A 23,279-nucleotide genomic window follows, 5' to 3' on the forward strand; every position below is an offset into this window, starting at 1 on the left:
CGGCTGCGACTGCTAGATGAGAAGGCTTTTTGGAGCACTACCTGCTGGCAGTTGACCGAACTTTTATTGCTGAAGTAGTAAGGGATATTCCTACCTCTGTTCTGCGTCCGTGTCACTATCACTAATGCTGGGCTGCTGGCAAAAAGTTGTTTTATGCTTTTATATACAAGTCAGTTACAATAAATCCCAAAAACAATAATAATGAACAATGAGCAAACCATTGTTTAATTTTGGTTTGTCAAAAGCTATTACTTAATAGCATAGATTAGAATGGAAGAACCGCCACATTGAAGGGCCTGGAGTGAATATTATTTTATTAAACTATATCATGATTAAGTTAACTCAGTTAACTATAACATAACTCTGAGACTCCCTGCCTGTTCCTTCTAATAATAATTAAGGTATGATAGACTTTTGATACCTAAATAACTGATCTGACTTAAATATTCCATAATGATAATTAGCTTTCTCTTCCTACCACAATTTTTCCAAATTTTCGCCACTCTGGACAACTTACACGACATAACAGGAGATTGATGAAAACAATGTTATCATTTTTTTATTTTTTATTTTTTTAAGATGATACAAAGAATAAGGAAAATTACGACGTTTCCATGGCAGTGCCAGTGGTCGCCGCAGCAGCGCTCTCCTCACTGTACTTGCCCTTTTCCAAACCCTTAGCCTTTGCGCGGCCCTCAGCTCTACGTTCAATAATTTTCTTCCTGTCCTTGTCCATCTTCAACTTAACGATAACCACCTGAAAAACGCAAGATTTAAAATTAATTAATACGGCGATTTATTGTTATGTTAATTCAAATCGTGCATATAGTGCAACATCTAAAAGTAATGCCGGCTGGTACATGTCTATCGCTTTCTTCTGGTGTAAATTTGAAATATAAATCGCATCAAACAATATTGTTAATTAAATTCATCTTGAGCTATTCAAAATGATGAGTGGAGATTTTGAGAAAAAGTCAGATCACGGATTTTTCCCAAATTAAAAAAAAAATGTAAGTCTAGAGCGATTGTAACATTCCCTAAATTCCAAATAATATCTTATCCAATTCCTAATAATAAATTTAAATTTATCTATTATACAAAACATTAAAAAAGCCACTAAAGCAATTGAAATGACTAATTTATTTAATTATGGACTAATAATTAAGGGCAAAAAATAAGAAATAAAAATACTACATAATTCAGCTGGGCTTTTGTTTAAAGGACAAGCAGCTGTATCTGTCATGGCTGGAAATTAATCCAAAAAAATAAAATTGATTGAACTTAGCGTCTTCTCTAAAATCACGATCAATTTGCAAGTTTTTACGTTGGAGCAAATTTTGGTTTCAAGAAGAAAACAATTTGTACCCAATCGGACAATTTTTTTAAAAAACGATCGGACATAAAAATACCTTGGAGGGGTGGATGCCGACGTAGGTGCTGGCACCGTTGGCCTTCTCGCGCTGAATCCTTTCAATGTGGACAACAAATTTCTTGCGGTACACCTGCACCACCTTTCCAACCTGCTGTCCCTTGTAGTGACCACGCACAACCTGTTCAGAAAAAAACTGTTTAGCAGAAATCTACGAACAAACACAAGATCTGGGGTGGTAAAATCATAATCAGAGCCTAAGTTTTCTGCATGAACAGGTTCGGATTCGGTCTGGACGCCGGTCCAAGACAGGAAAACCCCGCCCCAGGCCGGGCCCTAGACCACCTCATCTGCACAATCAGTGAATGGTTTATGTCATCACGAGAAAGATGTGAAAAGGCTAGGACTGAAAGATTCAAGTACCTGGACTTCGTCGTCCTTTCTAATGGGCATGGTCTTGACGTTGTACTTGGACCTCAGTTCTTTGGACAACGGCGAGGACATGAGTCGCCTCCGCACGTGCGAAGGGGCGGTGAAGTGCCTCTTTCTGTTTTGTCTTCTAGACGCAGACACATATTTGTTCAACTTCATTGTGGACGCAGTCTGTAAAAGAATGAAAACATGAGCTTCACTCGAAGTAAACAAACACTTAGATTAGAAAACTCTGCATTTAAGGAAGAAGCTAGAGGACGTTTTAATTGGAAAAAGGCTCGTTTTGAAGAATATTCCAACAATTTTGTTATAGGTTTACAAATTCTGATAACAACAACCACGCTATGTCGGCATTTTTAAATCACATGGGAAGTTTTTTCGAATAAAAATTTAAAGCCATCTAAGGCGATGAACACAAATGACGATTCAGATTGGACGTGAAATTTACTGCAGAGACATTTTCAGACGGTACTTATGCTGATTTTTCAGTATTTGTTCCCGATTTAGATGGATTTTTGGAACGTCAACATACCTTTCAGGCAGCTCCACGAAACCAGATTCCGTAAAGAAAAACCTACGCCTGCGTCGTGCGTTCTACGTTCGTCGTTTGTTTACTACCTCCAGCATCCACCGCAGGGTGGCAGCATTGAGCATAGTAGACGACTAGCGGGCGGGCACTGCACGCTTCTAAATCTCACGACATTGGGAGGGAAGATGCGCGCGTAATTCTTTGCGGCAAAATCTTATCCACAATTTATTTATCGAATTAATTTTCTATGTTCTCATTTTGTACGAGCTGGAGCTGATTACATGAATAAACTTTAATAAAGATAACACAGAACACACTGAGATGACTAATGTGTGTTAAAATTTTGTTTTGGATTCTTCCCAATGCAAATATATTATACATAATATTATTATATTATGCAAAAATAAATACTATAATTACGGTAATTACACGTTCTTTGTCTCACAATAAGCCTGAATCAAATTCTAAAAAAAAAAATAAAAAAATCTCATATCCTTGAAATTAAATTTCCGCATAAAACGGAAACCGTCTTATCAAAACACATCCGAAATTTCAATGAAATATTTTGGATAAGCTAATAAATTTGGATTACTAGATTTAATTTTATATTATCAAGGTAAACCTTCACAACGTAATACCTCTATTTTATTAAAAATAAAATCAGAGGTTTGCACTCTCTGAAAGACGACTACAACTACAAAGTGTAATGAGCGCCCTGTTGACCGCGCTAAAAACCCTTTATGACAGCGTTCCAGGAGAACTAGAATACACTTGGGAGCCTATTGAGAATAAACCATAAACGATGGACCACCCCAGTTAAAAAATGTGTGTACACGAGACAAAGGCAGAGGACTTTCACAATGCCTTAGGCTGTGATTTATATGTTAGGTCTATGTTTAAGTGTTTTTAGAAAAATATTTTTTAGACATGCTGAGGAATGTGCAAGGCGAATGGAAACGCTGCCTTTGTGCTTGGGTCAGTGGCTCATGAGAGTCATGAGTCATCAATTTTCTTTTAAAATCGTCAACAAGCACCCAAATGCACCCTCCATATTCTTTCCTTTGAATATTTTCAACCTAGACTTAATGATTTTTCTTTCAGAACACCATGACCAGAAATAAAAGTGATACTTAAAAATACCTGCTTATTTGAAATTTAATTTGAGTCACTGAATCAAACTTAGATATTATGAAGAAAAAATAATAAAATTGAAGATATTCTACGTTAAAAAATATTTGTCAACAAACAACGATATTTTTGAAAAAGTGATTTTCATCAATCATCACATTTTTTTAATTTTCAAGAGGGTTACGCTTATATTGATTCGTTTTTTATTTTTAATTTGTATTCGAATGTATAATGAATATGAACTATTATAAATAAACTGCAAAGTTTTTTCTCTTTTAAGTGATTTTGAACACCATCATATTCCGGTTTTATTAGAGTTGGTTGGTAATGTACACAGTACACGCCGATGAGATTAACTTTTAGACATAGATTATAGATTTCAGTTTCCATGTTTGTATTGCAATAAACCCCTGGATGAGATAATGCATTCATGTCCGTCTTACACACAAAATTACGTAGCGATATTTACGAAAATCCTGGTACACGTTGAACACACTCATCCTCAAAAGTCAGTTGGGAAGAGGAGGCTTTCATCATTGTGGTTTTATTCAAGTTAGTAAAGTCCCACAGAATATCAAACGCGACAGCCAAGTGGAGGAAAGTAAGGTAGAGAGGAAAAAACCCTTTTTAAATCCGCATTCCTCGGGTGAAGATCAAAGCAGTGAAATTTGTTAGCAAAATACATGTTTGAGCACTTCTAGTCAATGAGGCAGACAAAGAGACCTAATTCAACAAACACCACAAAAACGCTTACGCTCCGTTAAATTTCTATTTACACAACAAATAACTGGGCGTTATATAAATCATCTGGGAGAACTGATACAAGTATCAAAAACTGTGATGTGTAATGCGATTGTGAAATTCATTTAGAAAAAATCAGACGTCAAGGCGTTTCAGCGAAAATTTGCTGGGCATCAGTCTGCTGTTCGGGATGCTCTTCACGTCACCGGCCCACGAGCGCGACTTGGACCTGAAGTGCTTCAGGTCGGCCTCGTTGCCCTGGTTCAGCATGGGCGTGTAGCTTTGCGGCTCGCACAGCTCCGGGTGCGACTCGAAGAAGGCCTTGTAGCCGCCGTGCAGCAGATACATCTCAGGGTAGAACAAGTTAGGGTAGCACTCCTTGTTGGCGGCCCTGTCGCAGCCGCGAAGGTAACGAGACCTGAATGCACAAGGACGAATATTTTAATATTCAATCGTGAAAATCACTATTAAATAAAACATGTGTACCCTTTTGTAATGCAAATATACAAATCCAATCAAAATTTTTCAAACAATATTTTGGACAATTATTTGGTTTCTCTTTTTCAAAGATTTTGCTACACATTTGTATTTTTGACCAATCAAAATATTTTTTTTCTGAATCAACGATGGCAGCAGTGGGCAAAATAATTAAATGTTGGGTGTTAAGAAACTTATTACTGATTATTCACCTCAAAATCTAATATAAAACAAAATTTTGTGCTTTAACTCTTGAATAAAATACATTCTTCTACTTATAGGAAATTTTGATTCTTTTTGCACACTATTATATTGAAAGTTTGTAGTTTTGTTTTTAATATTTGAAACTTACAGGCAAGGGGCTCGCTCTGAGGAGAATTCACAGTGAAAAATGAGAATGTGTCTCTGCTCGGAGGAGGCGCTGGGTAGGCGGCACTTTGTGATGAATTCCTCTTCGATGAGATCTTTGGAAAAAAGGTTGATGGCACCGCGGATGTGTCCGCCGGCGTATTCGTAAGGGTATCTGCAGTCGACGACGCGGAAGACAATCTGATCGAGGTTGAACTGGCCACTCAGCAGTCCGGCCAGTGTTTCTGACGAGATCGTCTTGAGATCCTGGTGTTTCCCGTTCATCAGGGGCAGCACGTAGGGCTTGCTGAAGTCGCCAATCAGCATAGAATCGGCATAAGCTGAAATTTGATGCCAAATTATAACAATAATTTCATGATAATGTAATGAGTTATTTTTAATAATTTTAACATTGGCCTTGAAATTATTTCATCTGTCTCTGTATTATTAAACATCTTAAATTTTGTATGTAAATAAAATTTATATCATTTTCATGACAGTTTGAGCTTAATTTTAAGGTTTTTTATTATTGTTGTTTTCAAACAAAAAATTATTTTTAAATAATATTTCAACTCACATCTTTCAACGGAGTTCTTGATAATGGCATCAGTGTCGGAGAAGCTGCGTTTGAACTTATCGATGGCCGGCGACTTGCTTTTCTGAAATCCGTAGTTGAGCAGTGAGCTCTGCGTGAGTGCATTGTTGTTGGGCGGAAGACTGTTGCTGTTCTCCCGCAGGGGATTGGCTGGGGTGAACGTGCGTCGCTTCTTGGCCGCTGGTTGAAACGGCGAATCTATGCACGAGTCTGAGTCGGACGGCGGCACAGGGCGCTTGAACGCGAATGAATTGGGGCCAACTACTTCCATGGGGTCGTGAATCACTTCAAGACTCGGACTCTTGAACAGATTCTGGCGGACCTGAAGGGAATAACATTGTTAATTTTAAGTTCAAATTTCTTTGACTCGTTTTAGGAGAAAATAAGACAGTTACTTTTGCAGATAAAAAAAAACAAATTGTGTATTTTTTAAATTTTACAAATACATTGATGTTTTTAAATTATGGTCCAATATTTCTATTTTAAAGTATATTTTTACAAATCAGGATCATATGAATTTTCTGTGAAATAAATATTAGGTGACCGTTTTTTAAGTTAGATTTTTAAAATTCATGTTTTGAAATTGACATTTTTTTTTGTAAGAATTTTGAGAAATATTTGCAACATTTTAAGAATATTATCCAGAGAGAACTTGAATCGTGTAGGAAAATTATGATTGGAAAAAACTGTACTTTCCTGGGAAAACCACATCAGGCGCGTGTGCGAAAAAATTATGGTTTGGAGAACCAAATATAAAATTAGAAAAGATGTCACTGAACGTGAAATTCAAGCAAAAATGACAATATCTATGCGAAGTGATGCCAACAATGACAGATTCAATAGGCAAAAAAGTTTGAAGATGTATTCAATTGTTTATTCACAAAATGAGGACCGTCCGCTTAATTGAACTTTCTCCAATTTGTTAGTTTTTTTTTTAATTTTAAGTGGCAAGTTTTAGAATAATTATTACCTTTGAGGTAGGAGGAGTGTCAAAATCATTGCTGGAGAGGCTGCGAATGAGACTTCTTTTCGCGCTCGAGGGTCCGCTCATCGACCTTTTTGGACTGTCGCCGTGGATGTGGCCCTTAAGGAGGTTGCTAATTCCCGAAGGCGCATTTGGAGACATTGGCTCGTCCTTGCAACACAATTATCACTATGTTTAGTCTTTAATTCGGTTAAATCATAAAGGCGAAGCAAAAAAAAAAAAAAAGATTTCAGGCTCACCTCTTTGTCGCTATTGAGGAAGTCTAGAAAGCCGTCATCGATGGACTCGGAGCCGGAGGAAAGGGAGCGGAAGAATTTGAAGTTGCTGTGCGGTGATATTGGTGCTACATCCTGCCGCAGCTTGGCCACAATGGCCGGCTGTGTAAACTTGAAGCTGCTCGCCGGGTCGTCCAGCACACTGTCCTGAGAGGTGTCCTTCAGCAGAAAGTCAGCCGTCGAATGGTTTTCTTTGTTTTTAATTCCACCCGGAGACAGTTGATTGCATTCTCTCGCCCTGCATCAAAATAACAATAAAATTATACAATTTATTTGTTCCATAAAAACAAGTCATCCATTTCAAAATTTTAAAAGTTGTAATTCGTGCAAGAAATGTTTTAATAACTAATATATTAAAATTGACACTGTTAAAATCTGGGAATTTGCGATTATTTTTAATTCATTCAGCTAAAGATCCGATATTTTATGTTTGTGTTCTCACCTCAGAGGAGACCCGGGGCTGCTGATTTTAGCAGAGGTCCTGAAGATGCTGGAATAATTCAAAATGGTCAATATTTTTTTTCATTCGGATTTCATTCTTATATGAGTTAGGAAACGAATAAGTTGGGTAATGGAACATTCCGTTTTAGAAATATAAAACAGTAATACTTGTAAATCAATATGACGTGACAAAATTTGTTAAGAAAGGTCTGCGCAATAGTTCGTTTCCTAATCGAGCATGGCAAGTTTTAGTTTTCACGGCCAACGTGCGACGGTACCACACCATGCGGCCCTGACCGAAAAAACAAAGGGTGTAACCACCGAACACACCCCTCGTGCAGCTCCCCCTCGCGCCAAAAGCAGTAAGGGCGCCGCAAGGGTTTCGAATATTTTGAAAAATTTTGAATCAGGCAAAGTAAAAAGCTGTACCTGCAAATATCGCAGTAGCGCAGCTCCGAATGGACGGAGTTTGGGCTGCAACGACTAGCATTCTCAGGGGTGAGTGCGGGTGCCGCGGTTCGACAGTGCATGTCTCTCGGTCGGCGGCTCGAGCCCGACTGAAGACTGAAGCAATAACGCGGGTTTGCTCCCAGGAAGGCCAGAGCAGTATCGATACCGAGCGGTATATTTCTCGTCATTAGACGGCCGTGCGAGCTATCGATAGTTCCTGGGCGATGGTTCGTAAGCCTTTTAGAGGGAGCGCGGGAGAGTTCGCACATCCCGTCCCGCCACGCAGCTGTCTCCCGCTTTTTCAAAAATTTATTTTGTTTTTTGAGATTTTCTCGCACATTCAGACAAGGATTTTAATAGTTTCTTAAATATTTAATTCGCAGGATTCATTTGGAAGCAAAAATTCCACTTTTAATCTGCAAAGGAGTTGAATAACTAGATCGGTATAAATATTTTTAGATTTTAAATAGTGAAAAATCTTTTAAGTTAAATTAAACATATTTCTCTGCACATTTTTGTAACTGGAAATATAACTCATTCTATATCTTAAGTTTTAATTTCCCATTTACTGTATAGGAAATTATTTCATTGCCATCAGGGGTCACATTTAAGTTTTTCATAGCTGGCGAGCAGTACAAAATAAAATCTACTGATTTTCTTTAATTAAAGAAAAATGTTTCTCGGAATATTTATTTTAGAGCTTAATACCAATGCTCGAGTTGGGCACCGCGGATCGCGCGTGACGGTGATGGGCTTGCAGGGTCATTGAATCGCGGCAGGCAAAAGGCGGGAAGATCAAGTCAATGATCGGACCAAGGCCAACAGACAAATGCACTGGACAAGTAGCTTGCTGCCTCTCAAAATTATTCCCTAGCTCAGTTAAGAGAGTCAAATCTCAGGACGTAACGTTTTGCGAAGGAGCTGATCGATTTAAATTGTAAAATAAAACCAAACCTGAAATTTCATATTTATAATTAAAATGAAGTTAATTAAATTTGAACTAACTTCATTAGCTAATTAATTAAATTTGGGAGAATCTGACAAATTTGTTGTGAAGCAAAAAATCGAACCGTGGCTTATGAAAAACTGAGTTGACTCTCAACTCTCAATTACTGCACTGCGTTAGATTTGGATTGTGTGTAATTTGCACATGACTGTACTATAATTATTCTGCCTTGTGACGCTGAACAAACGCCAGCCGATATTTTTCCAAAATTGGCTGGACTCCCGTAGTTTCCATAAATAAATTTTTCTTAAAAAAATCTCAAAATTGTTTTCATCTGAATAAATTTCAAATATTTAGTTCTGCACGCTGTATTGGATTTCAGACCGCAAAAACGATTATTATATTACTAATTTTTTTCTAGCCTCTTTGTTACGGTTATAATCTAACCCAGTTTATTTCTACAAAACATTTCGTCAAATAAAAATAAAGAAATTCAAAATTAGGAGAAATAATGGTGCAGCGTTGCCATATATTCGCAATTTTTTCAGAAATAATCCATGAGATATTTTCTGGCCACAAGGTGATTAGTAACGCCAGTATTAATCAAGCCATATTTTCGCCATGTCCTGAAGAGTTTAGTCGGAAATTGCCGCGAAATGGCTTCAGGCGGTTAGGTGAGCGGAGCATGTGCATACGTGCCGGCTGAAAAGCGCCAGTGGTGGTTGTGGCATGCTGCTCAAAATGGCACATCCGGTCCGCATAATCTATCCCCTAACGTGTTTCTTTCAATTTGAATATGGAACACTATACGTATACTCAAGTCTTAGAAAAATTTGATTTGAGCAATGAAATCGTTCGGTTTAATTATTAATTCTCGACACTCGTGCAGCGATCGGACCAAATAATTCCGTTGGAAGAGTTGTGTTTTTTGCGAGAGGCCGGCTGCTTGGCATGCAAAGGCTGGTGTTGCAAGGCGGCGTCGCGCGAATAATGAACAATGTTGGCGTCCGAATGGCCTTGCCGCGCACAACATTGACTCTCAGCCTGCGGCACTTTTCCATAAAATTTCAAGTGTGAATATATTCCACCTCACTCGGGACCGGACGCAAAATTTCCGCCGAAAAATGAATGAGAAGGGTTGGCGCGGCGGTACGAGCGAGCGCCAAGTAAATTAGCGGAAGGAAAAGATAAAATCTGCCTTCAGAGCGTAAATTAGTTCTCGAGACGAATTTTGAGCAAACTCAAACGAAATCGAGGTGGAAACGACAGCTGCTAGGGCCGAGCACGTGCCCCTATCGTAACCCCTGCTCAACTGAAAATTCTTCCAGAGCAAATGTGGCGGCTACACACAAAGCCCTCCAAGGCCAAGCAATTTCATTTATCTACACTTATGGATTGCGCATTACCAGACGGGAGAATAGGACAAACCATGTGTTTGTTTGCTACTTCCAGTTTCAGGCTCAAGTTGTTGTAAAGTCGGTTTTTTCAACGGAGCCCAACGCGAATCGATAAAAAGTAGGGTTGGAAATTTTAAGACGGCTTGCCCGTTTCCCGACAAGAAGACGACGATTTTTCGTTAAATAAGACAGCATAAATTTTTTAACGTTTTTCCGAGCGATTTTCTAGCCAATAGATCACATTGTTCACGATTTGAAAAGTTTTAACACAGTTTAAAGCTTTTAGAAATTGTGGAGATCTCAAAGAGAGACAAGCGTACTGGAAAAAGTCGCTGAATGCCTTTTTGATCCCATAAGACCCCCATGTTAAATGCCTTTGATGGATAAATCGCTTACTATTCTACAACCCGATGAGCGGAAACCCGATTTTTGGTCTCTACTTGCAGCTTAAGAGCTGGTGATCCATAAGATAATTACAGAATCACATTAAAAGTAGATTTAAAAAAATTTAATTGCAATTAAAAAACCAATCAGAGAAATCAGCAAAGAATCTGTTTGAAAAGTCCTCGACGCTAATGGGCTAAGGCAACGCGCATGTCAGAAGCTCCTTAGCCTCCTTGAGAGCAATGCTGCTCACGTGTTTTACATCGTGCGGGAGCTGCATGCTGACATGCGCGTTGCATTAACAATTTACTGTTTATGATTTTTCGAGCAAATTCTTTGCTGCTCTCTCCGATATCCATGTTTTCATTCGCATTAAATAAACTTGAAAATTATATCTGTGATTATAAATCGATAGACCGACTCTTAAGTTGCAAGTAGACACCAAACAATCGGTTTTCCGCTCATCAGTAGCAAAATGGCAAGAGATTTAGTAGAAGCAATACACATAGGGCTCTTAAGGGAGGAAAAAGGCGTTTGGCGACTTTTTTGTCTCTCTTTAAGGTCTCTAACAATAAAAAGTCAAATTCAAATGGTTTAACTCGCGACTTTTCATTTTTTAACCACGAAATATTTTCTTGAAATTAACTTTACTGTTTACTGGTCGAATTCGCCGTCAAACAATCTGGAACCGATGAAAATGCTGACGTAACTTGAAAAGGCATCAATCAACAACGAAGATATTTATTTATTTTAAGTCGTTTTTTTCGTGAAATGCTCGAAACGGCTAACATTAAGATTAGTTTTAAAGGCTCGATTAAACTCTTGTATAGCGTGATTTATTCTTCTTTGGTGTCCTAAAATAAAATCAGACGAACAGAAAAAAAACAGTCGACCGTCTTAAATTCCCGACTCTAACGAGCAGTTTGAAACTGATGCCGATTCGATTTCTTCCGTCCCGAGTTGAATTACCCATTTTCTCAGTCAGAAGAGAGCAAAAGACAAAGACATTATTCCCCTAGCTCTGGGAGTGCGATGGGAACTCGCCAGGGGTGCGCACCCTTGCCCCACTGTCCACCCCTAGGCTTTGTGTTATGAGAACCTTTTCTTCCTCTGCCTCTCACAACACGCATCTTTTCCTCGCGCGTGTTAAATTCGCGTCGGACTTTTGCTCCAGAATGTAGCATTTTGCGCCAAAAAAGAAAACGCGCGGGAGACGATCGGCCGCGTGAGAATTGTCTCGCGCCCCTTTGCCGCTATGAACCCTCGCAGTTGTCTCTAATAATTTTTTTGGTGCACCTGGCCTGCTGTCTATCATCTCGAAACGAGATTTTAATTTGGAGAATATTTTTTTAGTTGTTCTTCACCTTTGAACTTTAACAGGGGGATTAGATTTCAATGTTTGGAAACAACTAAGAGAGGCTAAACAGTATTTTTAACAGAATATTATTTTGTTGCCAAATTGCAAACCCAAGAAAAACTTATTTTGTAGAAAATGGGCACTAATCAGTGCATCTACTTGAGAATTTGCAAGTAAAAAATTAGCTTTCAACTAATTCAGCATTTGATATAATTCTTAGTTATTTAATTAAAAAAATCACTTCTAAAATATTTTGCCTTTATGAAGTGTTCTTAAAATTAAAAAATACATCATTTTCGCCCCCTTTGCTCGAGAGACTAGCACAAAGTTTTCCACTCTGAACCAAAATTGCAGCAGATGCCAGTTAAATAGGATCTCGGTGCGCTGTTTATTGTTGTTTGTGGCAAAAAAAAAAAAAAAAAAAATGAAGATTGGTCCAGCAGTAGCGGCAGGCGGCAGCCAGGGCTGATTTCTCGAGCGCAATTCTCACGGGCCGTTTGTTCGCTCATGAAACCGGCTGCTCTCTTCCACTTTTTCTACCGTCCCGCCAGCCAGACTGCTGCTGTTGCTCATGCTGATCGGCAAAGCGCAGTCTAGTCTGGGGTGCATCCCTCCTTCCGAGTTGAAAACAATTTGCAAACAAAGGAGCGATCTTGTCAGGCGCGGCGCATTGTCATTCAAAGATATGTGCATTTTGAATCGGAAATCGGTGGAATGCCCTCATTGCATAATTATTTTTTGTCGTCTTTCTCAGCCCTTTGTGGTGGAAATTGGTCCTTTTTTGCAGCAGAGCACTATGTTTGAAATTTGACAGGAACAGGTGAGGCTGATTAAGACGTTTCATCGAAAAATTTCCCAGGGCAGAAAGACTTTCCACTTCTTTCCCCGGAAATTCCAGCCCTTCATAACCACTGAAATTGACACGATTGAAAATAGGTATAAAATCGTGTTTGGGTGGATAATTGTGCGAACCCTGGAATTTCCTCATTTTTGGTTTTGAGAATGTCAAGCGAACGCTTTTGCGATCGGGGGAGCCATCATTAGAAAATCAAAAGCCAAAGCGAAAAAAACTTCTTATTGCCGGCGGCCAAAACAAATGCAATATATATATTCTATAGATTACAAGCTTTTCCGTAGGGGGTGATATCCCGCCAAATTCCACCCCTGTGGAAAGAGTCGCACCCCCTGCACCACGCCGCCGACAATGGACTGATTATTTCAGACGTCGCGTCTGCGTGCGATGCTGGTTGCCTGCAATTGATGCGTATATATAGCACACAGCTGCCGCCCATTAATGTGATTCACACTACTCGTCGTTTTGCACTTGGATTATGTATGTGTATAGAGTAGGAGAGAGATTAGTTCATTTACAAGTGTGCACTTGGCGGCAGCTGCTGCGAGGACAACACGTGCTCATTTTGGCATTGGCCAAAAATGAAATTGTCCTTTTGCAATTCGAGTTTATGCGGTGTACGATGGGGGGAAAATGGACCTGAAATTCTTCAGGGCACACGCGAGAGCTGTCACTTTTTACGCGGGAGCACTGTTGATCGTTTTGGTTTGATAAACTGCGCGCGGGAAAAGCTATTCATTTGAATAATATTTCCAGCGGCAAACTGCGAGAAAAACAGATGGCACTTCTAATGAATTGAACTTATTTATTTCATATCTAAGGAGAAGAATTAAAAATTTTCTAAAGTTCGTTCATAAATAATATATGCCATCACTGCTTGGGGAGCATTCAAGAAAATGGGTGTTCCGAAAATTATATATGGATTTATTTAATTTTTCGACGATTTTGTTTAAATGGATAAAATGTACAGTTCCTAGAATGTAAAATATTTTGTTGGTAATTTTAGCACTTAACGAACGCACCAATATATTATAAGACTGATTAAATTCAATCTCGTCATAGAAATATAATTGAAATTTAAGATTAAATTGAATGTTTTTGATTCCACAAAATCTCCTCCATGTGTATTTCTTACTTATTTGTTTAAAAAATTAATATTTTCTTCGATCTATTAAAACCTTATATTTTTGCCGTTTTTTAGGCCCAAATTCACTAATGAAAGGTCGATTCTGACAAGTCATTTTAAAGAATATTGCTACCCAGCGACTGCTGATGATTTTGCTATTTGAATTTGGCTGTTGGTCCATCTCGTAATACCTACATCTCGACCTTGTGGTCGGTCATTTTGATTCTGCGCAGGTCTTCTTTATTCCGTTTGAGCACAGCGTCCGGCCAATTTCCTCCCTATGCAAAGTATGCGAATTCAAGACCTGGTCTGACGTTACGAGTGCCTTTCTTTGTTTGCGCACAAGAAAATGGAGTGACTGGCTGACAATAAAAGAAGGAAAACAGCTCTGACTTGGAGTGGAGTGCACGCTTTGATGTGTCAGTAGAAATAAACAAACAATCACTCCTGTTCTGCCTCTTAATTGAATGCAAACACAGTGCGTCAAGGAAAAAGTCAGAGACTGGTTCTCTTAACTCAAAAAAAGTCACCAGCAAAATTCAATGAAAATATTTTTCCTGAATTCATGCCCATCAAATGAAGAAAATATATTGAATATTTTGGATATTAATTACTCAAATTATGTTTTTAATTACTTTTATATATTCATTGTTTTGTTCTTTTTAAAAAAGGAACAACTGAACATATTTGCATACAACAATCAAGTATACTTTTTTCAAATAGAAAAGTTTTTATTAATTTGTTTTGTGATTTTTGTGTCAGTTTAGCTAGTTTTTACTTTCACACTACCATGATCGTAAAAGTGGCAAAATAAAAAAAATATACGGCTCGGGGTGAAGATGGAGAATGTTTGAACGTTAGGCCACACACAGCATCTCTCACAGCTTCCCAGCTGCGGACGGGCCGCGCTGCACGTTCTCTCTCTCTCTCTCTCTCTCTCTCTTTTCTTACAGGCGCGGTTGGAGAGAGGAAAGCAATGTACTAATGTACGCTTGTGCTCCAACGGTCGCTGGCTCTGCTTCATCTCTGCGAGGGCCATAACAAGCAAGAGATAATGTTTTTGTGATGAGTGGGCTTGAATACGCCCACAGCATCGACTGCGGCCGAGGAGCGTCTCCAACGCTCAAGTTACGTGCGCTTGTAACTCAACGCGGGCAGAAAATGCGTTTCACACGAAACTGAAAATCTATCGCCTTTCCGGAGACAAAGCGTAACAATCTCTTAATCCATTTTTTTTATAAATGAACAAAGGCGGCAAACTGAAGGAAAAATGGATGATGTGCGATTTCCTTCGCCTCGCATCTTGTCTAGCAACAGCCGCGGCAGCAGGTGCGGGATGCTGCGAGCAGCGATTCAAACATCCGCTGGTACACAAGCTGGGAGGTGAAATTCGAAATTCCTCGGCCATAGCGGCAGATTCTGACAGCAGGCTAATGGGAATGGTAGCCTGTTGCTGACTGGGGCTTAGATTTTATAATTTAGAGGAGAGAAAAATAGTCCGAAGCGTCTCAGTGATGTGTGTCGTCGCTAAAAAACAAGCGGTTGCACAGTAAAAATAAAAAATCTCACCCTGGGATCGGTTTTGAGCTTCAAAGATGTGATATGATTTTTTAATCAAAACCCCAGCTTTATAATGCAAAAGGCACAAGTATTTTGATTGCAGGCGTAATCTCTAGTAAATTTTTACTAATTTGTAGGTTAGTAGTCAATGAGCTTAAATTTATAGAAATTGGATATAAATGGAATTTACCCCTATATTTTAAAATAATACTTAAAACTTGATTTTGGGCAGTGTCTTCTGAACTTCGACAAGGCTTAAAAAACCGTCTTTGACTAAGTTTCTGAGCACACCAATCGATATTTGAGGGTTGAATTAGGTAAAGGGTAAAGTGGATATTTTTTCCGACCAAAAAGTCCAGCGCGACGTGCGTAGCACAACTAGAACTTTTTTTTACCACCAAAACACTATCAACCTATATGCGAAAATTGCGCATGCGTCAGAAGCTGGCACACGCCAACCGCGGCTGCTAGCGGCTGACGTGACGCCTCTCCTTGGCCACACCAGCTGACGCATGCGCAGTTCTCGCTTATATGTTCATATTTTTGGCAGTAAACAAGTTCTACGTGTGCTACGCACGTCGCGCTGGACTTTTTGGTCGGAAAAAATATACACCTACCCTTTACCTAATTCAACCCTCAAAAATCGACTGGTACGTGCTCAGAAACTTCGTCAAAGACGGTCTCTAACTTTATTATGAAAAATTTCATTATGTGTAGATAGAAAATATGAAAAATCAAGGCATTTACAATAACTAAAATAAGTAGCATTCGTTCACCTACAATCGTAAATTCAGGGTTTTTGAAAAATAAATTAAATTAATAGCATGACATCATGTATCTTGGGCGAGAAACTGGTGAAATTGTCTGGCGAGGAAATCAAACCATGATTATAATTTTGAACGATATTAAGGAGAGAAATAATTTTCAGCTAATTTATATAACTAGGAAGTAACAAATCCTGAACTTATATTTAATTTGATTACTTTAAGGTAACAAATACTAAGAACCAATCGAACAAATCATAATTTTTTACGAGTTGCAATGCCAGATTTCCACGCAACTAAATCCGTTACAGCAGGTGATAAGAGCCGGGATTTCGGGGCAAAAAGGCAGGTGAGCTTGTCAGGTAGAAAAGACCTTCGGATAGCATTCATCCACGCTTAGGTTCATGTATATTGTAATATTATTCGGAGAGCAGCAGCGGAAATTATTTGTTCAATGGATAACACAAGAAAAAGACGGCTGGTGTCGCACTTCACCTTCGGCACCGCACTTCTAAGGTTTACCTAGCGCTGCGGCAAAATCAAGGCAGGAAACGCAGGCTCGGTTTTCACAACTTTTGTGGTAGAGGCCCACCTGTCACTCGCCTCAATTCTTCGCTCATATTGCTCACGACAGTGGAACACCCCTAAGAATGCACTTTTAGGCGCTTTAGTCCAAGCTAACTCAATCGGTCTTTATATCTATTTTATGACCCGAAAAAACTACCTTTGTTGAATGGAATTCAACGGCCAAGGCTGTGTGAAGCGCCTCGCATTGCGTTATCCTGATCTTTGTAAAAAAAGAAAGATACAATTCTTTGCCCTCAGGTAACAATTTTAACGGCTAACCCAGACCCAGACCTTCAAAATATTGTTAGGTTGGTTAAACTGAACTGATCATTTTTGTTTTAGATGACAGATCGAGATAAGTCAAAAGGAGGTGATTTGGATAGAAGATAGAAAAGATGTTTTTGAATGAAAACATTAAAAACAAGCCCTTACCTTGGCGTGCTGATTGCTTCGTCCTGGCTGGTGTTTTGTGTCAGAACTGCAACATTTGCATTAATAAAATAATTAATTACTTGAAGATGTTTACTCGCGAGGAAGGTATTTTTGAAGATTTGATTTTAATCGGAGTTATCCTCGTTGGTTTCTGCATGAACTGGTTCCCTCTTTGTGAGAATAATATTTAAAAAAAACACTGCTCTTAAATAAAAATTTTTAATGCAAATTAGATTTTTAAATAATTAGCAATAATATTAATTTTGTATCTTTCATAAGAAAAAATTTATTTTCTTCAAAATAGGGAACCAGTTAAAGCCGAAAAATATCAAAACTAAATCAACTTTTAAACAAGACAGGTCCGATTTTTTTCTGCAAAAAGTTTAACAAGAAAATACAATATGGTTAAAATCTTTAGGTTTCACTTTCAGTCCAGCGGAGCGTGTTTCCGCGACTTTTCTGCGCCGGCTGCCGTGAGTTTTACATCCGCCGGAATAACGCGTGCTACCGAGTTTACATAATTATTGGCGGCAAACTGGAAAAAAGGGGTGCGAAGGTCAATCAACCTCTCACTCTCAAATGCCGTCCCGCGGATTTGAAGATTTACTTGCTCTGCGGGCTGTAGATAGAAAACATTCGTCAATTGGAGATCCCCTTTTCCAACGGCCTGAACGCGAGCGATCCCTCATTTTCCCGACCCACCTGCTGATTTTCTTTGCGGGTAATCGGGACAGAATTAGCATTCCACCTGGACTGATTTAATAAGAGCTCAACGGAATCGCAGGAATTCGGCTGACAGACATACCGCTGGCAAATTCCAAATCCAAATCCATCGGCTCCATGTCGCTGCTCGGCAAACCGACTCGGACGGCTGTGTGGCTTCGGAGCCTCTTATCACATGCTGATAAGCGGAATGTGACACGTATGCACAGCTTAAAAGTGATATTTCGCTTCTGCTGGCGCAACGAAAACGTCAGCAACCGCAAGTTCTAGCAAATTAGCGATTTCGTGATAACAAATAATGCATTTCCCGCTCAAAGGGGCAGCGTACTCCTCATGAGTTCAAGCCATACATTTGAATTTTTAAGTAGTTTTACAAGAAAAAGTTTATCAAATCAACGGGCAGTTTTAAAAATTTAGCAAAATTCATTTAGTAAAATTCATATATACTTTATTATTTTGAGTTTCTTTATTTTTAAATTTGTGGGGGCATTATTATTTTGGGGGTTTTAAGATCTTGAAAAGAAAAATAAGCGCCATTGGTAATTTTACCCATTTAAAATAATTAAAAAACGATTTAGAATAGCTAAAACAAAGCTGCATAACGAATTGGATATTTTTTTTCATATTTTGTCTCTAAATTTTTTAATTTTGTCAATACTGACCATACAAATCAGGAGGAATAATGTACTGATTCAATTTTAATTATTTTCGATACTTTATTTAGCAAAACCACTTTCATTAAAATTGGGTCTTTGGCTACTATTTTGTAAAAAATAATTCTGTAATCTGAAACGGAAATTACACAGTAGCTAATAAGTGTGTTAGTTTTCAACGTGCAACAGAATATTTTTACAGCTATTTTTTCCTTACACAATCTCTATAAATCAATTTCTATTATTTTTTTCATTTAATAAATTGTTTCTAACTAATATTGTGCTTTGAAGAGAGGGAATGGTCTGTTCAGACCAACAGAACGAGATCACAATATGCTGGTAACGCGGGATTTTCCCGTTCCGAGTCAGCAGCTTTCAGCAGTGGCAAAAGCCGGTCCTCAGCATCTGCTTGCTGAACGAGGGGGTTGTTAGTTAGTTAGGCCAAGGGGTGGAAGCAGTCGGTGGCACGTGTTCGAGCAGACGGCGAGGGGAGGGGCTTCCTTATGGAATACGGGGGTGGCCGTCAACCGTCATACTCGCGGTCTGAGCGCCCCCAGACGGAGCAACAGGCGGTTTTACCTGTTCTCCCTCTTTCAAATGGATCAATGAACGCCTATTTTCGATACACTTTTGGCTTAAATTTGCTGTCAATAAATTTTTTTAAATTTAAATAAACGGAAATACATGCGTTTTTAAACCACTAATTTTTAAATTTTAAGGAAAAAATTCCAATATAGAATGAGAAATTTTTCCAAGATTTGCTGGCCTTGCAATATTATAAAAATATGGTACTCGAATGAAAGATTTATTTCCCTTTAATGAGACAACTCAAAATTTATGCTACATATAATGTATTTTTAATCATTAAACTCCCTTTGGATTGTATTTAATATTTTAAATTAATGATTAATGTTTGGAATAAATGGATTCACTTTTTTTAAATCCCTCATTTTAATTACTATATTCAAGATATTCAAGATACTTTTTTAGAAATTAAAACTAAAAATTAGGAAACAAGTGTTTCAATGACAAAACTCAATCCTAAAAATTATCTTCATTAAAATAATTGAATGAAAGCAGCAGAAGGGCCAGCTCGGCGCAGTGCTTTTCTGGATGAATGCGCTAACGGCTCCTTCAGCTTCAATAAAACAAGTTTATTTACAAAAGGAGTCCCCCTAGCTGAGCCAGACTGTGACAACCGCCGCTGCAGCTAAGAATAAGAATAGAGAGCAGGAACACGTTTTTCGCAAGGTGCTTTTCTAAAGTGCACTTTTTTTATCCCGGTCCGACAAGGAGAAAAAATAAGGAAAAATCACGAGCTGCGGCCAGCTGTAGGTTTTAATTAGATCATGTGACCGTTTGCTTGATCCTTGATCTTGGTTAGTAGAAGAAAAAACTTAATTTTTGCATACTTTTTGATTTTCGCTGGCTGACCGAGAGGGGGCTTGGAGTGTCACACATGCTGCTAAGGGACAGCCTCCTCCGAAGGTCGGGATCTTCCAGATTGGCGCTTCCCATGTTCTGGGCCAGCATGGACATTGGCGACAGATCGATGGGAAAGGCAAATGACTTGCCAGCCGGGGATGGAGGAGCTGGAGAGTCGGCTATCTCCAGGTAGTTCTGAAACTGCCGTTTCAGCACTTCTTTCGGCTGCAGATCCATTATTTTGGCACTCTAAAAATATATCAGAAATTAGACTCATAACATTATGAATGACAAATAAAGCATTAGAGAAGACATAAAATTTTATTGTATCAACTTTAGTATCATATTATAAAAATTCTGGAATGAAAAAATAACTGCGGAAAATATCTGTGGTTTAATTATTTGTAAAATTTTTAGTTAAATTATAACGTGTTTTCGTATAAAATACCATTACCTTTTTTCGAATGAAATGTGTATGAGTGTATGAATCTGGCAGAAGTGAGTGTGTGCACTCATCAAGCAATATGGGTATCCTTCTGTGCATAATTGGAAAAATTTGTTACATTTCTTGAATACCGTTAACATTGGTTGATAGAAATAAAATAAATAATACATACTTAAGGAAAACTAAAGAATTTAAAGAGGAATGATAGTGAATTTCCCCGCAAAATCCTTTAACACACATACAGATTGGGTCCTAAAAATCATGTACATTTAAAAAAAATACATAGGCAGCACTGTAAATTTTCGAGAAAATCGGCCTCAAACTTAGCATTGTTTTAAATGGAGAATTTTAAAACGGAATTGTGTAATCACGATTTTCTCTGAAATTCCGCATTTCCCCAAAAAAAGACTCTGGCTGTCCGATAGATCTCGATGAGAGGATTCAAAATCATGTGAGAAAACATAGTCAAGCACTGTAAATTTCGGAGAAAATTGGCAAAAACAATTTCATTGGTCAGCGCCCAGCGCTGCTGGCCAACATAGGGGGGGCGTTTCACACTGTCGCTTCTGGTTGCATTACAGAAGGTGGCCGGCGCGCAACTCAATTATCATTTTAATTACGTTTCCATTATCAGAAAAATTTGAAATTTTCGCACATGGTAACCAATAAATCTGTCCTTGAAAATCAATAAAAAATTTATTTATATTATGCGCAGTCTCTGATAGCCATAAGGGTCCGAGTTTGCCTCTGAGAATCATTGAAATTATTAAAATGGAAAAAATCTTTTTCTGAGATGATTCTTAATTTTGGGTATTTTGAATTTTCTCCAAAAAATTTTTAACGTTCTTTAACGGCCAGCTGAAATTTTCAGACAATTTTTTTTTTCGAAAATAGTAAATTTGAGAAAATTTTGCTGAGTGGGGAAAACTGGAAATTTAATCAGCTTTCTGAATTTAAGCAGTATTTAACGCTACTATGTACTGGTGAATTTTAACGAAGCCAAACACAGACCCCTTTTGAAAATCTGCAATTTTTGAAAAAATAAAAAATTCATTCGAGACTCAAAATTACTATTTTTTATCTTCTCACTATTAAATTTTCATAATTTTTCTCACCCCGAAAGCAATTAATTGCCTAATTATGCTAAAAAAGAGGGCGTAGCGTAACCGGTAAAATTAAAAAAAAATGGGTTTTGGGGCACTTTTGGTCAGAAGTACATGGAAAATAAAGGTCGGTTAGGGTTAACTTTACATGAAATTTCATTTTTTAAAATAAAAAAATCACTATCATTCAACTTTAAATTTGAAAGATACACTACTGAAGGCTCCTTAACTACATTATGGCACACGTAAATTAAATTTAAGCATAATTTAATTTTAATGGTTTCTCACCAGAAAACAATTTTTAGAACATGCAGAAAAAAAATAAAAATTTCCTGTGAAATGTGAATTGTGTACTTGTGTATCTATATGTATGTATGTAACCAAAATATAATAATTTTGATAACATCGACAGGTTGGTTTCTGATCAACTTATATTTTTTTTAAACCTGCGACGTGCATTAAGCTTCCAAACAAAGCTAAAAATGCGTTGGTTATTTTTTTAATTCCAGTGTATGAATCATAAATTACTTACATAAACGCCGTTTTCAGCAAACGTTATCTCGTCATGTTTCACCGAAACACGTCAGAGGAAGAAAATTTGCTCTAAAACGGTCCTGACATATTCAGGGTGAGTGACCAAGAATGTCTGCAAGCGCCCGGCAGCAGCGCAAGCGAGAACATCAAATATCGAGTTGACGTGGATGACGAAGGCAGTCTAAAGTCCGTTGCTTCTGCTTGCTAGTGCTGCGGCCAGGCGGCAGGCCGCTGCGCCCGCTGCTTTACTGCTAACTGCTGCTTGTAATGTGGGCTGGGCAGCGCAGGCCGCAGAGCAGGAGAAGGCTTCAAGAGTACCCGCCAAGTATGAAGTCTCTCGCTCAGACGTGTTTTTGGCCAAAATCGCTACTAAGGTTATTACACTAAAAAAAACTAGATTTTTTGGCCGATTTTTTGTACCAATGAAACCCAAATGTTCGGAGCCGAAGTGGCCTAAATCGGCCGCCGAAAGTAGGGCACGCCCCCCAGTTGTGAATGACGTCACAAACGGCACGCCCCCTATGTGAGGAGGCGTGTGCGACAGAGGAGTAGGAGTACGTAGTCAAGTGTTGTGAACCTACGGCCGACTGGGTTTCGGTTACCTGTGCACCTGTACCTGAACGAATTGGTTCCCCACCTGCGGATGATCGACCTTTGAGACCTGGAGCAGCGGCTAGTGGGTGCAAGAGGTGCGTTTTTATGGAATTGATTAGATCGCGCTTGGCGAACACGTTTTTTAACTGCGAGCCGGGACGCGCATTTCAATCGTATGTAAATCAAAATTTTATGTTTTGAAACTGAAATTCGTGTTGATCCGTTGCAATCTAGAATTCCAAAGAGGTTCATGACCGTTTCCTGTACTGAAATCTGCCAGGCTAAAGTCAAAATAAAAAACGTAAAATGTTTTGGCTTGTAATTTTTGAAAGTTTGTTTACGTATCTACATACATTATGTACAATTATATGATACACGTTCAAATTTTAGTAAAGTAGAATTAATTAATCTATCGATTTTACATAAGTGTTCTAATTTTCAGCACGCTCGCTCCAGTGTGATCGACGTGTCCTGTCGACATGGCTGACCGGACACACGAGTCCTTTGAGCCCCTATCTGGGCCACCGTGGCGTGGCATCCGAAGGTCGGCTACCTGGTGTCCGCGGCCGGCAGCGAGCTGTACCTGGTGCGGTCTGAGACTGAACATTGGTGGTTGCTGCCAACGAAAGCGGCAGAGCATCTGCTG

The 23,279-nt window shown here is 38.7% G+C and overlaps 2 protein-coding genes across 6 annotated transcripts; both read right to left on the reverse strand.

Moving 5' to 3' along the window:
• Positions 1 to 548: 548 nt before the first annotated feature.
• Positions 549 to 2,472, reverse strand: RpL26 (ribosomal protein L26). The gene is made up of 4 exons (XM_065485289.1): positions 2,334 to 2,472; positions 1,793 to 1,972; positions 1,410 to 1,550; positions 549 to 757 (listed from the first exon to the last, which is right to left on the reverse strand). Exons 2-4 carry the CDS (start codon positions 1,958 to 1,960, stop codon positions 602 to 604), a joined length of 465 nt encoding a protein of 154 aa, XP_065341361.1. The 5' UTR covers positions 1,961 to 1,972; positions 2,334 to 2,472; the 3' UTR covers positions 549 to 601.
• Positions 2,473 to 3,903: 1,431 nt separating this feature from the next.
• Positions 3,904 to 22,197, reverse strand: LOC135940759 (M-phase inducer phosphatase-like). Of its 5 annotated transcripts, none has more exons than XM_065485790.1 (10): positions 22,038 to 22,197; positions 20,412 to 20,493; positions 19,945 to 20,206; positions 17,157 to 17,202; positions 7,322 to 7,369; positions 6,844 to 7,117; positions 6,590 to 6,754; positions 5,602 to 5,941; positions 5,029 to 5,365; positions 3,904 to 4,617 (listed from the first exon to the last, which is right to left on the reverse strand). In XM_065485790.1, exons 3-10 carry the CDS (start codon positions 20,192 to 20,194, stop codon positions 4,335 to 4,337), a joined length of 1,743 nt encoding a protein of 580 aa, XP_065341862.1. In that variant the 5' UTR covers positions 20,195 to 20,206; positions 20,412 to 20,493; positions 22,038 to 22,197; the 3' UTR covers positions 3,904 to 4,334. The 5 variants fall into 5 exon arrangements, with proteins under 5 accessions (XP_065341862.1, XP_065341861.1, XP_065341863.1 ...); XM_065485789.1 differs by having other exon boundaries at positions 20,412 to 20,490; positions 22,038 to 22,170; XM_065485791.1 differs by lacking the exon at positions 20,412 to 20,493.
• Between the last annotated feature and the right edge of the window lie 1,082 nt (positions 22,198 to 23,279).

This window comes from Cloeon dipterum, chromosome 3 (assembly GCF_949628265.1).
Source record: "Cloeon dipterum chromosome 3, ieCloDipt1.1, whole genome shotgun sequence".
Taxonomy (NCBI): domain Eukaryota; kingdom Metazoa; phylum Arthropoda; class Insecta; order Ephemeroptera; family Baetidae; genus Cloeon; species Cloeon dipterum.